This window comes from Lonchura striata, chromosome 4A (genome assembly GCF_050655825.1).
Source record: "Lonchura striata isolate lonStrDom1 chromosome 4A, ASM5065582v1, whole genome shotgun sequence".
Lineage (NCBI taxonomy): Eukaryota > Metazoa > Chordata > Aves > Passeriformes > Estrildidae > Lonchura > Lonchura striata.
Window position 1 is genome coordinate 5,515,577 of NC_140742.1, and position 17,348 is coordinate 5,532,924.

Here is a 17,348-nt window from a genome sequence, read left to right on the forward strand (position 1 = left end):
GTGGGCAGGGTCCCACAGAAACCCCCTCCTCATCCCAGCACTGAGAGCCTCCACCAAGCACCATTCCCACCCCCTCCTGCTTCCTCCTGGATTAGGGAATGCCTCAGGAGCAGCAGCAGGGAGTTAGCAGAGCTATTAAACCTTCTTAAAGGGGCTGCTGGGCTAGCTGGGAAATAACCAGGTGGCCACAATGGAGACAATTCCCGGCCAGCTGAGTGCGATGTGGAGGAAGAGGGGTGCTCAATGCAGCCAGCTCAGGGCTTGGTTTCCTGAGATGGGAACATGTTATGGCACCCCAAATTCCGTGTTTAATTTCTGGCAGGGATCAGAGAGGATTGGGGAATGTCCCTTCTGGAGAAGGGGAGGTGGCTCAGAGCCCAGCACCCACCATGCTCCTGTCACTGGGTTCACAAATCACGCAGGTACCAGCGAGACTTACACCACAATAATGTTATTAAAATTAATATTATTAATAATAATTAGAGTTCTGGCTGATGGCTGCACGTCTGGGCTACACTTTGGTGATGCTGTCAGGTGGCCTCTCCTCGGTTGGCCCCTGTCCTTTGGGATGGGGCTGGGACACTCCCACCCTGTTGCTCTCGAGTCCCGCACATCCTGGAGCCTTCCGCCCTTTCCTCAGGAGGCAGAAAGCCCAGGCACCGAGGAGGGAAAGGCCCATCAGGGCCACGAGCAGGGCCAGGGAGGCAGTGCCCTCGGGCTGGGGACAGACCCAGCGGGGAGTGTCGGTGATCCTGGCCGAGCTATTCCGGCCGCGCTCCTGGAAGACGCAGCGGGCCTGGCGCAGGTCCGGCACGGCCGCGCCGGCCGCACGCAGCGCGTCCAGCCAGCCCAGCGAGCAGCAGCTCCAGGGGTTCCCGGCCACGGCCACGGCCCTCAGGCTGTGGGACCAGCTCCTGACTGTTCCCAAGGCCTGCAGGCGGTTATTCCGAACGTCCAGGCTCTCCAGCGGGGAGCAGGAAAGCCCCGTGGGCAGCAGGCTCAGGTGGTTGCCCGACAGGTCCAGCGCTCGGAGCGTGCCCAGGCAGGGCAGTGCTGCCTCGTCCATCTGGTTGTCCCTCAGAGAGAGCTCCTGCAGGGACAGCTCCAACCCTGCCAGCGCTCCCATGGGCATGGACAAGTCCCTGTTTCCCGACAGGTCCAGGGAGAGCAGCGGGGTCCGGTTGAAGGCACGGGGCTGCAGCCTGGAGATGTTGTTCTTGGACAGGCTCAGGTGCTTCAAGCGAGGCACGTTGTAGAAGGGGGTGCAGGTGTCTCTGGGGGCTGATGTGTGAGAATCCCCTCCCAAATCCCTTCCCTGGTCACTGCCTTGGCTCTCACAAGGCTGGAGGCTGTTGGAGCCCAGATCCATGGATTCCAGGTGAGGCAGGGAATCGAAGAACCAGCGTGGCAGCACGCGGAGGGCGTTGCTGTGGAGGTCCAGCGAGCGCACGGACAGCTCCGTGCCATTGGTGACAGACTCCCTGGCCACGTCCTGGAGACAGTTCCTTGCCAGGCTGAGGCTGTGCAGGGAGCCCAGACTGTGGAAGAAGGAAAATGGGAACAGCTCCAGGCGGTTATTGCTGAGATCCAAGTCAGCCATGTGTGTCAGAGCGGCCACGGGACGCACGGTCCTGTTGAACCTCTGCATCTCCTTGTAGGGCAGGACGAACTCCCTGGGATGGGGCGAGCCTGGGAGAAGGGAAGCAATGAGGTTGTTGGAGAGGTTTAAGTGTGTGAGATCATGGGCTCTGGGGAGATCTGGAAAATAGAGGAGTCTGTTATGGCTCAAGTCGAGCACTCGGAGCAGGTAGGGCTCCTCTCCCTCCTCCTCGGAGAAGAGCTCCAGGGCATTGTGGCTGAGGTTTAAAACTCGCAGCTGCGTGAGGCTGAAGCCAGAGATACAGTGGAGGGAATTCAAAGCCAAGTTCAGCACCTCCAGCTCTTCCAGAGGCTCAAACGCTCCCTCCTGGATCTCCATGATGTAGTTGTTGCTGAGGTCGAGCTGGCGCAGCCGCGGTGAGTTCCGGAAGGTCCCTGCCAGCAGCTTGGTCATCGTGTTCCCGGAGAGATCCAGCACCCTCAGGCTGGTGAGGTTGCTGATGTACCAGCTGGCCATGTGGCTCTCCAGGCTATTCACAGACAGGTCCAGGACCTCTATATTCCTGAGCAGATGGAAAGCTTCCCCGTTAGCCAAGTAATTCCGGTCCAGGTGGTTCGATCCCAGGAGGAGCGAGCGCAGCCGAGGCAGCTCAGCCAGGGCGGTGGCTGACACGGATTCCAGCTGGTTGGAGCACACATCCAGGTACTCCAGCTGCCCAAATCCTGGCATGTTGCTGCCTGACAGGTTTTGGATGAAGTTGTTGGAGAGTTCAAGGTACTTAATTCCTTGGCCAAGCCCCTTGGGAAATTTCCGCAGGCCAACTCCTTTGCAAGACACCTTCGTGGGGCTCTGTGGAGAGACAGGAGAGGTGTTAGTGAGGGGGGGCTACAAACCACAGCTCCAGGCAAGCCAGCTACTGTCCAGGATGGGCATGAGAAGTGGGAAGGAGCACTGCTCCCCCTTCCCAAGCCCAGCTGATCCAGAGCATCCCTGTTTAGGCAGAGGAAGGGCACTGTGTAGGCTCCACCTTTCCTCTTCCTCCAGTTTCCTCTGGAGTTGGGAATCTGGATGGGGAGCTGCTGATTTCTTTCTGGGGAGATACAAACCTGCTGTTCCCCATCCAGACTCCCAGCTGCCTCACTGGATCCCTGCCCTCCATCCTCTGAGCACCTCAGGCATGGCAGGGACGTGGGAGCAGCTGGATGCCAGGGACCACCTCACAGGAGACCAACTCCAAGGTGGGAAAACAGAGGAAAAGTTAAAGAGATGGAGGCTGGAGGGGAAGGTGAGAGCCACAGGGAGGAGATCCAGGGTGATGCCGGCAGCCCCAGCCACACTGCTGGAGCCATCCCAGCCCAGGTGCTCCTTGGAAAACAGCCTTACCTGCTGGCACAGAGGGGAGCTGGGCTTCGTCTCCGGGCTAGCCCGGGCCCTGAGGATGGACGGGAGCAGGCAGAGCAGGAACCATCCCCGAGCAGCCCAGAGCATGTTGGGCTGCGGGCGCTGCCAGCCCCGTCCCGCTCCTGCGGCGTCGCTGGCAGGCTGGGCAGGAGCCAGGCTCTGTATAAATAGGCTTCAGGATGGGATGGGGGAAGGAGATAAGGCATGTGGGTGTTCGCAGCTACGGAAGTGGGAAAAGAAAGACATCAGCTCGCAGAGGGGGAAAAACGGCACCAAGCCACAGGGAAGGGAAAGAGAAACGGCGGGATGGGGAGGAGGGAGCTCAGGTGACCGGCTGGATCCGCCGTGACATCAAATGCCAGGAGGCAGAGGTGGCACGTAGGAAAGCTGAGAGGGCTTGGGGGAGTTTCCCTGTGCCAGGGACAGGATGTGGCAGCTCCCGGGACACCAGGGGCAGCTGGCGAGGGCTCCGCAGCCATCCTGAGCCAGGGACAGCTCCTGGCTGTGGGATCAGCCGATGTCACACCCGGGCAGTGCCACTCCGTCCCCAGCCGCGGGGACTCTGCCTCTCTCGGGAAACAGCAGCTTCCCGGCTCCCCGCCGCTTCCCAGCGGGATGTGCAGAGCTGGGGTCCCTCTCCTCCTCCTCTCCATCCCCAGGGCTCTGTGGGCTCCTCGCTGTCACAGCCGTGCCCCGCCTGGGCTGCCGGGTCACCGCCTCGCCCAGGGCAGGACCAGAAGGGATCTGTCCCTGCGGCAGCGCCAGGCGGGATCTGTGCACCGGGAGCACCCACAGGGACATTTTCTGGTGATGGCATCTCCGTGTCCCTAGTGCTGACACACTCCTTGGGGACACGCCCCTCATGCTTCACGGGGCACTCTCCAAAATGCACAGTTTGATTTTTTTTTTTTATCAATGTGGCTAATTCCATGTGAAGGAGCAACTCAGGCTACTGAAAGGTTGTCCGAGGATGTGAAGTTTCAGCCACAGAGCTCGTGCTGTAATCCTGGAGGTGTCTGGCTGGAAAAAAATAATATATAGGCATAAAATACATAAATAAATAAGATTATAAATATAGATTATTTATAAATATATATGTACGCACACAGTTACACATCTGAGTTACCCCTCACCCTGTGACAGTCAGCGTGGTGGGCGACACTCTGCCACCTCAGGATGTGACTCAGCCTTGAGCTGGCCTGGTGTCCCCAGCATCCAGGTCAGGCAGGACAGCGGTGACAGGCCAGGGACATAATTTTGGGCTGATGCCCCGCGGTGCTGGGGTTGGGGCAGGGCTGGAGGCAGCAGGGAGCACACAGCACATCTGTGCAGATGTGAGCTCCTGCCAGGGAAACACCGACCTCGGGATGACCCCCGTGCCCTCCCAAAAGCAGAACCAGCACATCCAGCCCTGCCACGCCCCGGGAAGCCCGGCCCGTCCCCCTGCACCTCAGCTGCTGGACATGGGTCTGCACGGTGACACAGCCCCTGTCACAGCTGAAAAGTCCCTGATTTGGATCAGGGACTTCTGCAGAGAACCCCTGGGCATTTGCATCCCAAGCTGTGAACTTCCTTCACGGGGTGTGGACCAGGCTTGGCAAACACCGAGAAGCTTTCCTTGGATTGTGACAAAGGCAGAGTGAACCACATGGCCTGAGCAGGGACAGATCTGCTCTGAAACCAGCTACCCTGTGCTCCTTGGCCTCCCTGCCCTCCATGCTGCCTCCAGCGCTCCAGCAGGATCTGTTGGAGAGATTCCCTGTTCCCCCGACGCTTTTGTGGGAGAAGTCTCCAAAGGATGTGAGGAATGAGCTGCAGGACTGAGGTGTGGAGGAGGCAGGGACAGAACCCCCTGCCCAGGTCACATCTGTGCTGTGGGTGATGGGCTCCAGCCTGGGTGTTCGGGAGCAGAAGGATACCTGGTCACCCAAGTCCATCGGATCTGCCCTTCCCTCCCTGCATTCCCAGGGCATTGGGAAGGTGATTCCTGAGCAGCTCTGATCCCAGCCAGGGGATGGTGCCTCTCCCACCCCTAAAGGATGGAGCTGTCCCCTGGCAGACCTCACCAACACTCTGCTGTGGCTGTGCAGACCTTCCATGGGAGCTCCTGGTGTGGCTGGGGAGGGACATCCCACCGAGAGCAGGAAAGTGCTGCATTTGCCAAGGCCACCTGCAGCCAATTCCATGTCTCCAACTCACACTATGGTCAGTGTGAGCACCAGAAAAAGCCCGTTAACACATTCCATGAAGGAATTGCTCCCTTCTGCCCTCCTCCTGCATCCCAAGCACGCACCAGGAAGAACTTCCACGCAGGAATGGCTCTCTCCTGCTCTTGCAACATCCCGAGCACACGCCACAGGGGACAGCAACGCTGGCCTTTTACAGAGCAAAGGGATTCTCCCTCTGCCTCCCCCTGCCCACAGCCATGGAGCACATCCCAGATCCTGCTAGCGGGGGACAAGGAATGCAAACTCCATCCCCGACTCTCCCAACCCCCTGTTATTTATGGCTGCCCCCAGCCTTGCTGCTCAGGCCAGTTCTAAAGCAGCCCTGTTAACGATTTGCTTCATGTTCTCACTGTACACAGTTGTCCCGCTTCATTCTTGTCACAGGAACATGTCCCTCTTAATCCATTTGAAAGGAAAGAAAACCACAAAGCCCAGTGAAGAGCCCCCAAGGCTCTTGCCCGTCCCACATGTCGAGGCTGAAGGGAGGAGAAGCCACTAAAAAGCCAGAGCAGCCCATTTGTCACGCAGTTGTTTCCCGAAGCGCACGGCTCCTGTGAATAGCGAGGCTGCAGCCAACGCCGCTGCCCCGAGGAATTTTTGTCTCCCAATAACTGCAACACTTGGCAAGGGACATCACTCGCTAGGGCTGGAGCCAGGAATGCTCCAGGCAGGGCGGACCCTCCGTGGCCACAGCACAGGGACACGTCCCTGCCACACCCTGCAGGTGACCATGAGCCACCTCTGCACGGAGCCAGCACCACGATCGTGGAATCACAGCACTGGGCTGGGGGAACAAACAGTTCCATGCCCTGCCACGGACAGGGACATCCTCCACCAGCCCAGGTTGCTCCAAACCCATCCAACCTGGCCTTGGATACTTCCAGGGATGCAGGGGCAGCCACAGCTTCTCTGGGCATCCTGTACCACAGCCTCAGCACCATCACAAGGAAGGATTCCTTCCCAATATCCCATCTAACCCTGCCCTCTGGCAGTGGGGAACCATTCTCCCTTGTCCTGTCACTCCAGGCCCTTGTCCAAAGTCCCTCTCCAGCTCTCCAGGATCCCCTTTAGGCACTGAGGTCCCCAAAACCTTCTCTGCTCCAGACTGAAGATGTCACTTTGGGATTTGTCCCGTTTCTACACAGGCTGCAACTTCACTCCCCTCTTGAAAGCACAAACAAGCTCTGGAAAGAAACACATGGAAACAAAACCCCAACCAAGCTGAGCAAGTGCGAGCCAAGGGCTGAGACAACAGAGCAATTTGTGCCTCTTATGGCTCAGAGCATCTTATGGCTTTAGGTCTCCCCAGCTGAGGGGAGGTAACGGGACAGAGTTGCTCAAGAAGCCAAAAGAAACAATAGTGTCCCAGCTCCTCTATTAGTCACCAGAAATCAAGTTATGACTAGACCCAGCAGGGCTCAGAGAAAAGAAAAAGTGGTGACTTCATGCTGGACCGGATTTTAAAATCCCATTTTTTTCCCTTTGCTAAAGTCTCCATCACCACTTATTTTAGGTAGAAGGGTGCCAAAAGGAAAGGGGTGGGGAGAGGAAGGCTAAAAGCCACATCTAAAAGCAGGACAGTTAGTATTAAAACAGAAAAAAAAAATTCCTGTTTGAATATTTTATTCTTAAACATAACAAACTTCCTCCGAGTGTTGTCACAAGTACTTGTGGCTGCCCTACGTGGCTCGGTGAAGCCTGTAGAAATGTGTTCTGGTTTGCAAAATATTAATTAAAAAGAACAAAACAACTCCCCCCTCCAAAAAAAAATAAAATCAAAACAAACCAAAAAAAAAAAAAAAACAAAACCAAAATACCCCCAACCCATCTCAACTTGCTGTAACAGCAGCAGTACTTGAAGGCAGCCCCCGCTGGGGCAAGGTTACCTCTGGGGTAAGGGCAGGAGCTGAAAGGAGCAGAGGCCTGGACCCGGGAATCGGCGTTTTCTTTGGGATTTGGTGGTTTCTGGAATGTGGAGGCAGTTTCCTATCTGCTAAGCCTGCTCTAGTTATTCCTCTTCCTCTCGCACTTCCTGCTTTTGCTTCCAAGCTCTAGGTCGAGGCACTTTTCCTCCTCCTGAGGATGAATGTAAACACCACTGACCCTGTCTCACCCACCTCCCCTCGCCCCCCAGCCCTTCCAGCTCCCCCTGGGAAGGCAGGAAGCCAGAACCCCCCTCCTGGCTGTGGTTAGCGTGCACATGCAGGAGCCTGGCTGGGATTTGGGGACAGGAGTCCGTGTCCTCCCGCTCCCGCCTGGGATGCTCTTGCCAGTGCCAACATCCGAGCAGAGCCCCCAGCTCTCCCGCCAAGCCTCGTGTGAAGGTCACAGAGCAGAGTATCAGTGCAGCAATACTTGAAATACTGAGACAAGGCACACCCAACAGCCTTTCCTCCTCACAACGCTCTCCCCACCAGCTTTTTGGCTTGATCCGAGTCTCCCCGCGAGTCACAGAGGACAATTGTGCTTCCTGCATTCACATATAGGAATAAATAGCTCTGGATCAGTTTCCTTTATGGCCGGATTACAGAACCCCTGAAATACTGATACGCTTTATGAACAGCAGCACTGTGCAGTTCCGTGGGTGTCCTTGGCCACGCCAAGTTCCTCTCTAGGATGCGGGTGCATCTCCCAGGCGGATGGCCCCAAAGAAAGTCGTGTGCTTGCTCATGTTGATGGAGATGTCAGCGTGGACCATCTTCACGGCGATCTTCTGCCTGGCCTTGAGCAGGCACACCCCGGCCGTGTAGCAGGTGTTGAAGTTGGTCTTGCCAGTCTCGATGCTCCGAGTGCACTGCAGAAAGGGCTTCTCGTCCACCACCACCTCGTAGCTGGCAAAATCAGTGAAGTTGATGTAGTAGACCTGATGTGAAGCAGGGAGAGGAAAGGTGTCAGGGATGGGGTTGGGGTGTGGGGGGCAAGCGCAGCGTCCTGGGGGTGTGTGCAGCCCCTCCTGGCCCCGACACCTGCGCTCCCAGGTGACTTGTGCAGGGCAGGGAGAGCCCCAAACCAACCAGGAACCTCTCTGATTCCGCTTCAGACTGACCCAAGCATGCAAAAACCCCTGAATCCATGTGCCTAAGGCTGAGCTACCATCCTGCTTATTCCAGGGAAGTGACACACCTGCACAGAGCCATGCAGGACCCCCTGTGTGCTACAACAGCTTCACACCCCACACACAGACACACACACTCCACTGAAGGCCTCTTGCACTTACCTGCCCAGTCCTGCTTCCTGAAGCCAGGAGCCTCCTTTAGTGGTGACATCAGAACTGCCCTAAGGTGGCCTGGGAGCTGTCTCCTGGGTAACTGGACTCGGTGCTTGCACAGGCATGAGCTATTACAGGGAAAAGGCTCTCCCAACCTCCACAGCTTGGAAGGAAATCACCTCACAGTGCTTCTACTGATTGAACTCCCTCACTTCCAAGGCCCTGTGACTCTGCTTGTCCTCACCTAACCCTCTCCCATACTCTGATTCCAAAGAGCTGCAGGAGGAAGACCTGTCCAAGGAGAAGTCAGTCTCAGGGAGCTGCTTCCTCCTGAGAAAGGAAATCCAGCCCTTTTGGAGGCAGGAACTGCCTGAACACTGAATCCCTTTTGATTCCTTGATGGGCCACAAATGATGAGGCTTCACTGGTCCAACACTGTGGCCACAATCAGCATCAAGCACTTGGGAAACAATTATACTTTGACCCATGTGGAATTATATTTTCTGTCCCCATCCAAACTGGGCACATGTCACCAATTCCATGGCAGAGCACCTGACATCCGTGGCCCACTTCATCCCAGGGCTGGTTCTGGGGAGGAGCTACACGGAGCAGGGGGAGGCAAACGGAGTCACCTGGGCTGGAATCTGGCCAAACCACCTGGGCTGGGAGTCCTGTGCTTCCAGAGCTCCAAAACAACCACAAATAACCAGTGTTGGGGTCTTTTAAAGCACTGAGCTCAGCGTGCTGCGTTGCAGGGAGGTTTGGAAGGCTTGGGAAAAGGACAAGTGGAGGGATAACCCCGGGATTGGTGTGCTTTCAGTGACTGTTCCCTGGCGGGCGGTGTCCTGGCGGTGACAGGGGTGTGACACTCCTCCCCACACCCCTCCTGAGCCGAAGCTCCGCACAAGCTGCTGGCATTTGGCTGTTGTCTGGAGCCCTCTCGTGGTTCATGCAAGGCTTCCACCGGAACACAAGAATAGGAGGAGTTAGCCTAGGACCGTACTCACTTCTACCTGACTATAGATGAAGTATGTGCCGTCCACCAGTACCTCCAGCTCCCCACTGCGGGCATGCAGCTTAAACACCTTGGGGTTCAGAGTGATGCGAGACCAGTCATTGAGGACTCCACCTGAAAGATCTCAGTATGAGAAAACGGCGGTCACTCAGTACCCGTCAGGAGGAAAAGCCCAGGAGCAACACAAATACAGTCCCAGCATCACAGGGAGGGGGAATTCGGAGGGGGAACCCCAGGGCTACACCCTACGGAGTGGGAGCAGGGACCTTCTCTAGCTCTGAGCACACACCGTGGCTTGTGGGGTCGCCTGAACCTCCAACGCTCTGTTCTGCACCTCAAAACCCAGCACAGGGCCTGTTGTGCTCTGCTCATCCCAGGGCTGGACATGGGCCTGCCTCCTCCTGACCCTGCAGCTGAGCTTGTTTGATCCCTACTCCCTACTGTGTCCATGGCAATGGTCATCATGGAATCATCACAGAATGGTTTGGATGGGAAGGGACCTTAAATTCATCCCATTCCACTCCCTGCCATGGGCAGGGACACCTTCCACTAGCCCAGGTTGCTCCAAGCCCTGTCCAAGCTGGCTTTGGGCACTTCCAGGGATCCAGGGGCAGCCACAGCTGCTCTGAGCACCCTGTGCCAGGGCCTCAGCACCTTCACATGGAAGGATTTCTTACTAATCTTCCATTTAAATCTACCTCCCTTCAGCTTAAAGTCATTCCTTCTTGCCCTGTCACTCCAGCCCCTTGTCCAAGATCCCTCTCCAGCTCTCCTGGAGCCCCTTTAGGCCCTGGAAGTGCCTCCCTGGAGCTTTCTCTTCTACAGGCAAATGGAGGCCAGCTTTGGGTCACACAATTGATTTTAATTCTGGTGTTCTTTCACTTCACCATGCCTGACTTTGTAATTGGGATAATTTTAACAAAACCTTTGCCTTTATAATCCTAAGGTTTTTAAAAGCCATAATAACAAAAACGTAGGAAATTGCATCATATTTCACAACACGGTAACCCCTAACAGGGGTCTCTGAACACAGGGATTTATGGATCCACCACCCAGTCCTTTGGGATTACTGGGATAGCCTAGGGACAGACTTTGCTATGAGCCCAAACTGAGCCAATCTCTGTAGGTGCCTCAGTTTATCAAATCCCACTCTTTTCCTCCCAGTCTCCATCTGCCTCCCCTCTCCCTGCTGGATGGGCCTGTTACTTAAGAGTTGGACTCGATGATCCTTGTGGGACCCTTCCAGCTAAGAATATTCTGTGCATCAGTTGGAGCTCAGCAGGCTGGCAGCTGGACAGCATTCCTGGCTCCCAGCTCTGGATTGTTCCCGAGCAGCAGGGAAGGACACTCACAGGGCATTCCCACTCTTAGAGAGCAGCGTTCCCTCTGGAAACCCTCAGCAATCCCTCAGCATTCCCAGTAATGAAGGGATAATTGCTTTCTGAACGTAGGCAAACAGCATCTATTCCCTCACATTGTCCCTGGGAACAGGCGGTTTCCTTTTAATTTTGGGGAGCTGCAAGCACAAATCCCTGTCCATGAGAAATTCCAGCTGCCACTGCTCACAGGGAAAGCTGCCTTCCCACAGAAGTAGTGGCCAGCCCTCCCCATCCCACATGTGAGGCAGGAATTTGTGGATGGGGAATCCTGCAGCCCCTTCCTGCTGCCCCCACCCTCGGGAGTCCCTCCCAGTCTGGGATTGGGGTAAGGATGGATGGATGGATGGATGTGGTCGCTGGGGAGCTGCACGTGGGGACTCAGGGAGGGGACAAGCCAGCTCCTCTCCAGCACAGCCAGAGCAGGGAGGCAGGAGGTGATGAATGAGCCCCAGCTGTTGGCAAGGAGAGCAGGAACTTGAGGAGAATTTGGATGGGGATCTGGGAAGGAGGAGGAGAGCAAGGAGCTGCCTGCGGATGGGAAGTGGCTCGGCAGGATCTGGGATTAAAGGCTGTTGGTGGGGACAGAGGTGCTCAGGGGGTCCCAGGAAGGGATGGACACCTCTGTGTGCACTCACCACTGGGTCTTCCCTGCCTTAAATTCCTGGGAAACTGGAGGAAAATGGGGAAAAGGGGGAAGAGACAGGACAAGGATCCACTGAGGGCTTAAAATAGAGTGGGGGGCAAAAAGGCCTGGTCATGGAGGGGCTGGGGAGGCACAGGATGTACCTGGAGGTCAGGGAGAAGGGAGATCCAGTGGGACTGAATTACTGGGGTGTGCAGAGCAGGGATCATCTGAGAGATAAACAGGAGCTCAGGGGAAATAGAGGTGGAGACTCCACACAAAACTCTTCTTGGGGGTCTGGGCAGGGCAGGGATGGGCAGGGATCATCTTGGAGCTGTGTCGTGGGATGGACTGGGATCCAGGAACTCTATGGGTGCAGGAGGGGCTCTTCCCAGGACCCACAATTACCAAGAGATCCTTACCATTCTTCACTTGGATTGCTGAGCCTTGCCCTTGGAGATGGACCACAGCTGGCTGCAAGGGAGAGCACAGGGATTGAGGATTAACGGGAAGCACTGCGCCAGTCCACAAAAATGCCCCCCAAAGCTGAGTTTTTCCATGGAAAGATCAACCCACCTGGATGTCTCTGGAGCTGGCCTTGTCTGTGGCACCTGCAAAAGGCAATTCCAAATAATTGAAGAGGAAGGTTGGGTGAAAAATCCCATAAATAAAACTTCTTCTATCTCAAAATAACCCTTAAACCCCCTTATATATAACCTTTTTTACTCCAAAATAACCCTGAAGCCCCATATAAATCACTTTTCTTACTCCATAATAACTATTAAAACCTCTGCTTTAACAGGAGGAGGGATATGGGGTAAACGTAATGTTAAAAGATATAAAACAGAAATATTAAATATTAAAAAAAATATTTAAAAGCACATAAGGAAGAAAAAGACTCATCCTATATTTCCCTAGTTTATTCCCAGCATTTCTGTCCAACCATCAAAATTCTTTGCTATTCAATAGGTTTCCACTAGAAGGAAAAATTGCACGACCCATTCCCTGATCCACAGTGGCAATAAAAACCTCTTGGCTGCCAAGATGCCAAGTTTCCCTCTGCAGGTCATCCATTCCATCTCCCTTCCCTGGGAGCCAAATCCTGATTCAGGAGGAGATGCCCGTGGCAGCACAGCATGGAGCTGAGGAGCTCCTGCTGCTCCTGGCCATTCAGAGCCATGGAATCCAAGAATCCCAGAAATTCAGCACGGTTTTGGTCAGCAGAGACCATAAAGCCCATCAAGTTCCACCCCTCCACGGGCAGGGACACCTTCCATAGGTTGCTCCAAGCCCTGGCCCACATGGCCCAGGACACCCCAGTGCTGCTCCAGGCCTTGTGCCATCGTGTCAGGACACTCCGGTGACATCTCCGGCATTCCCGCCTGTCCAGCTCGGAGCAGAGGGCACATATGTAGAGTAGAGGGAGGAATTTTCTAGTGCTGTACACGGGGGTTTTTAGACTTGTACAGAGGGGTTTCTGTTTTGTACATGGTGGTCAGAGGTTTTAAGATGGAGGGATTTCGGCCGGTCCTGTCCTTCCTCTTTCTTCTTCCTTACCTCCATGTTCTTGGTGATGTTGGCACTCACAGATTGGTTTAGAGTAGAAAAGCACCATTTAATATAGGTAATAGGCATTGGGGAAAAACTGTAACCATGTAACACGTTATGTACCATATAAAAGATATAAAAGCACCATTTAATATAGGTAATAGGCATTGGGGAAAAACTGTAACCATGTAACACGTAATGTACCATATAAAATATAACAGTAGCCCAGGGGCAGGGGGAGAGGAGACAGCAGTCAGAGAGGATGTCAGGGTGTGTGTGTTTCTCTGCCTGAGCTGCTGAGCTGTCAGAATCTGAGGTATTGACGATTCTGAGATTGTAAAAGTCTCTGTCTGTCAGCCCCACTGCCAAAGCAGAAGCCATAATTGGTCTGTGCTGGTTTCCAGGTTGTTTATTCTGTTTATCTCTCACATGTTCTGCTGCCCTGCCCAGCTCTGTCCTGCAGGGCAGCGTGTGGGGCTCTGCCCTCAGTGGGATGTGACAAACATTAAATACCAGAAACTCCCTGGGCTGGATTTTCAATAACGTGCCAATATCTGTCACCTACGTTGGACAGTGTGTCCTCAGCCTGAACCAACAGAAAAATGCCAACACCACAGTGAAACATGGAGGGCATGAAGAAGGAGAAAAAGGACAAGACACACCCAATTTCCTCCATCTTGGCCCCTTTGGAACCCCTCATCTAGAATCCTAAAATTTTACTTTTGCACCCGTGCCACACTTAATTATTACTTATATCAAACACTCAGAGCTTGTAATTCATCCTGTAAGATTGAAAACTCTTTTCCATGGACAGAGGGAAGCTCTGGATTCCCACACTGAGCTGGAGAAGAAAATCTTTTAGACAACTTGCAATAAACAACCATGAGACTGAATGGCAAGAGACTGCTGAGCCTTTCTTTGGAAGCACGGGCTGGAGGAGAAGCTTTTCCAGCACATGGAGCCACCCCTGACCCAGGGTGGTCTGCGACACTCACCTGAGGGGCCCTGCACTCCGGGTGGTCCCTGAGGGCCCGGCGGGCCAGGGGGGCCGGGCGGTCCCATGACGGTTGTGCCCGGAATCCCGGGGATGCCGGGAATGCCGGGGGGACCCTGCGGCCCGGGAGGCCCCGGTGGCCCCTGGGGACCGTTGGGCCCCGGAGGACCAGCCTTTTTACCTGGAAAACACAAGGACAGGCGTCACCCGGGGCTGTGGGGTGGGACTGGAGCTGCAGGAAATGGGAGGTTGGGGATGGATCACTCCTGGCTCAGGACAGCCGGGGTGGGTGTTCTACGGCTCCACACCACGAGGACAACGCTGCCAGCGGGGCAGGACCAGTCCTGCAGGCTCCTTCCTGCTGGGAATTACACTCAAACGAGGCACCGGGACTCTCTGGGGCCTCTCAAGGGATGGAGGCTCAGGGGGACTCTTCCCACAGCTCTGGTCACTCCGCTCTCGACATGGGGTCAGCCCTCAAGTCCCATCCCTGGGGCTGGTCACATCCCTGTGGACCTGGGATCATCTCTGGATGCAGTCAGGATGTTCCCACAGCACATTCCAACGTGCCTAGCCACAGCTGGGCTGTTCTGGTCCACATGAACCACTCTGCAGTTGCTCCATTTGCTGGGTTTTGATGGAAAACAGGGATCATCTTTCCTACCTACTGCACGGGATTAGGATTGGGAGATGATCCCCATGGCTTGGTCTCCTCCAGAGGGCAGTTCAGAGCTGAGCTCCAGCTCTTCCTAGCATTGCTGGAGGAGGCCCTGTGCTGCTTGTGCCTCAAAATAATTCAATATTTTGGGCGTTGGATGGAGGGAAGGCCTTGGGAAGGACTAACCCCATCCAGGGAATAAAAACACGGGGGAATTGTTACAATCACAGATCCCAAATTGGTTTGGGTTGGAAAGGACCTTAAAGCCCATCTAGTCCCACCCCTGCCATGGGCAGGGACACCTTCCCCTATCCCATGTTGCTCCAAGCCCCATCCAACCTAGCCCTGGACATTCCCAGGGATGGGGTAGCCAGTTTCCCTGGACAACCAGTCCCAGTATTTTACTGGCTTCGTGGTAAAACCTTTTTCCCCACCATGATCTTCAAACACCTCACACGTCCCAAGGAAGAGAAATCACATAACCACATCAGGAATGACTCCTACATACAGAGAGTGGGATGAAACAAACTCTGCAGGGAAATCCTGGTCCCTGCTCTCCTGATTTTCCACATTCCTGACAAAAATGATGTTGTTTTGATGTAGTTTTTAAAAAGCCACTTTAGAACAGCTTTTCTGCCAAGGAACATAAATGGAGCAAAATCTCTTCAATTGCTGCCACAAGGTCCCCAGTAGGATAGAATTAAACTTGTATTTATATGACAGCAGCTGTTGGGATATGAAATTATAGTTGTTGGAATAGTTTCTGAGTGCATTTATGTACTTGTTTCTCTACTAATATCCATCCCTGTAATGGACAGAAGTGTGAGGAAAAATCCATCTGCTTTAGCACAGGACTGGGAATCTCTGGATGGCCACTAGCCAGGAGCAAAGGCACAAGGACATCAGGGTGGGACAACTGTGGGTATAATTTAAATGTGCAGATAATGAAGTTAAAGTAAGCAGGGGTGAGTAAAGCCACACGCATATCCTACAAAAAGAAGGAAAAGGCTTCAGGGTACAAATCTCCACAGCAATATTACTCTCCAAATCAGCAGCCATGACTTCCAACTTGAGCTGGCCACAGTCCAGCCATCCTCTAATCCAGTACTTCTCCTCAAGATGATGCTCTGCTTTGGAAATGATCACCTTGAACCACAACCATTTTCCCTAAACTACACCAAACTCCTCTCACTGACATCCCTCCAATCCAGGCCATCCCAAGGGAGGATTGTAGACAGGGAGTTGGGAATGCTGCTGCTGTCACTCCAGGCTTCCTTTCCCAAGAGAGATGCACATCACAGCTGGTTTAACTCATCTGCCTCCAAAATCTGCTTTGCTACTCAGAAATCTGCTCTGCTACTCAAGGAGCTGCTGCTTGAGCAGTGACACAATCGCTTATCCCAGCCACACATTTCTGTGCCTTTCCCTCCTTCAAGGAATTTCAACCACTTCTCTGCATTAACAAACCTCACAAGACAAAAGATATTCCATTTATTATCTGATAGCTCCCTTATCAGGTCTCCAAGAGGGTCCCAGCACCCAAATCCCAGCCTGCCAAGTCTCCCATATCTGTACCCACGGGCTCTGAAACTCAGAGCAGGCAGAAGCAGGGAGTTCTCCATAATCCTCACTCATCAAACAATGAACTGGAACTCTAAAAAGAATTAAATGTGACAATACCATAAAATTAAGCTACTTTATACAGCTGTATGCAATCCAGCTCCAGGAGATCCCCCTGCCCCTCTGGAATTGCTCTGGAGGCTGCAGCCATCAGTTGTTATTTGTTGGGCTGATTGAACGCGGGCCGAGCTTTGTTAGGACAAACTTCTCCAGGATAAAATTTTACGCTGCTTCTTGGAGTAAATACAAATAAAGTTGCTAAGTGTGGCCTGTTCCCACCTCTCAGCTGTGGCTCTGGAGTTTGCATGCAAAGATTAAAGCCATTTGATGTGCTACTGCAGTAGTACAGACGTGGAAAACGCGACGGCTCGGATCCTTGGACTCGCTCAAACTCCTGGAAGTTAACATGGGACCCTAAGTGTGGGACCCTAAGTGTGGGACCCTAAATGTGGGACCCTAAGTGCTCCCAGTAGTCCTACAGAAACAAGGATGGCATCAGGAACCCCCCAAACAGGGTTGCCTGAATAACCCAAATCCCAACAATCCACTGCAAACCGCCTGAGGAACATCACGAAATCCACAAAACCTTGAGGGCTGAGCAACACTCAGGAGGGGCTCGTAAAATGATAATTTGGAGGTTAACACAAGGAAAAGCAGGATGCAAAGTGTGTTCATGCTGTTTGGTGGGTCTGAAGGAGAATCCAAGCTGCAGGTTGGCACAAGGCTGGCAAACAGCAACAGCTCCTGGTATTTGGTACTGACTCAACTCTTCAATTGGAGAATCTTCAGGATTACTTCTGTACAACATAATTAACTTCTTTCAGTGTTTAAGGAAGTTTTAAGGGGTGCTTGTGGGTGTTATTCCAGCCTTTCCTGGAGAGGGAAGCTGTCATTGATTTCTCCTTTGTGTTGGCTGAAGAGAATTCACAAAGCACAGAAAGGAAAATTCAGTTAAAACTCAAACTTACCCTTTTTCTTGTTTTTCACTGAACTTGGACCTAACAAAGGGGAAAAAAAAGAAAGAAAATTAGTGAAATTCAGGGATCATTTCATCAGAGAAAATCCCCATTGCCAT

At 53.7% G+C, this 17,348-nt stretch overlaps 2 protein-coding genes across 8 annotated transcripts in view; both read right to left on the bottom strand.

Moving 5' to 3' along the window:
* Positions 1 to 435: 435 nt before the first annotated feature.
* On the bottom strand, positions 436 to 3,220 carry LOC110474381 (transforming growth factor beta activator LRRC33). The gene is made up of 2 exons (XM_021537751.4): positions 2,984 to 3,220; positions 436 to 2,449 (listed from the first exon to the last, which is right to left on the bottom strand). Exons 1-2 carry the CDS (start codon positions 3,086 to 3,088, stop codon positions 512 to 514), a joined length of 2,043 nt encoding a protein of 680 aa, XP_021393426.3. The 5' UTR covers positions 3,089 to 3,220; the 3' UTR covers positions 436 to 511.
* A 3,615-nt stretch (positions 3,221 to 6,835) lies between these two features.
* Positions 6,836 to 17,348, bottom strand: part of EDA (ectodysplasin A) — a 62,458-nt gene continuing 51,945 nt past the window's right edge. Inside the window, exons 3-8 of one of the 7 annotated variants that reach the window (XM_085570615.1) lie at positions 17,242 to 17,271; positions 13,997 to 14,176; positions 12,030 to 12,064; positions 11,876 to 11,927; positions 9,487 to 9,566; positions 6,836 to 8,092 (exon numbers count right to left, since the gene is read on the bottom strand). In XM_085570615.1, the coding sequence (XP_085426741.1) occupies positions 7,841 to 8,092; positions 9,487 to 9,566; positions 11,876 to 11,927; positions 12,030 to 12,064; positions 13,997 to 14,176; positions 17,242 to 17,271 (629 nt within the window). In that variant the 3' untranslated portion in view covers positions 6,836 to 7,840. Of the gene's footprint in view, positions 8,093 to 9,103; positions 9,395 to 9,444; positions 9,576 to 11,875; positions 11,928 to 12,029; positions 12,065 to 13,996; positions 14,177 to 17,241; positions 17,272 to 17,348 lie in introns of those variants that run through there. The other 6 variants (XM_085570613.1, XM_085570612.1, XM_085570614.1 and 3 more) reach the window with 6 other exon arrangements.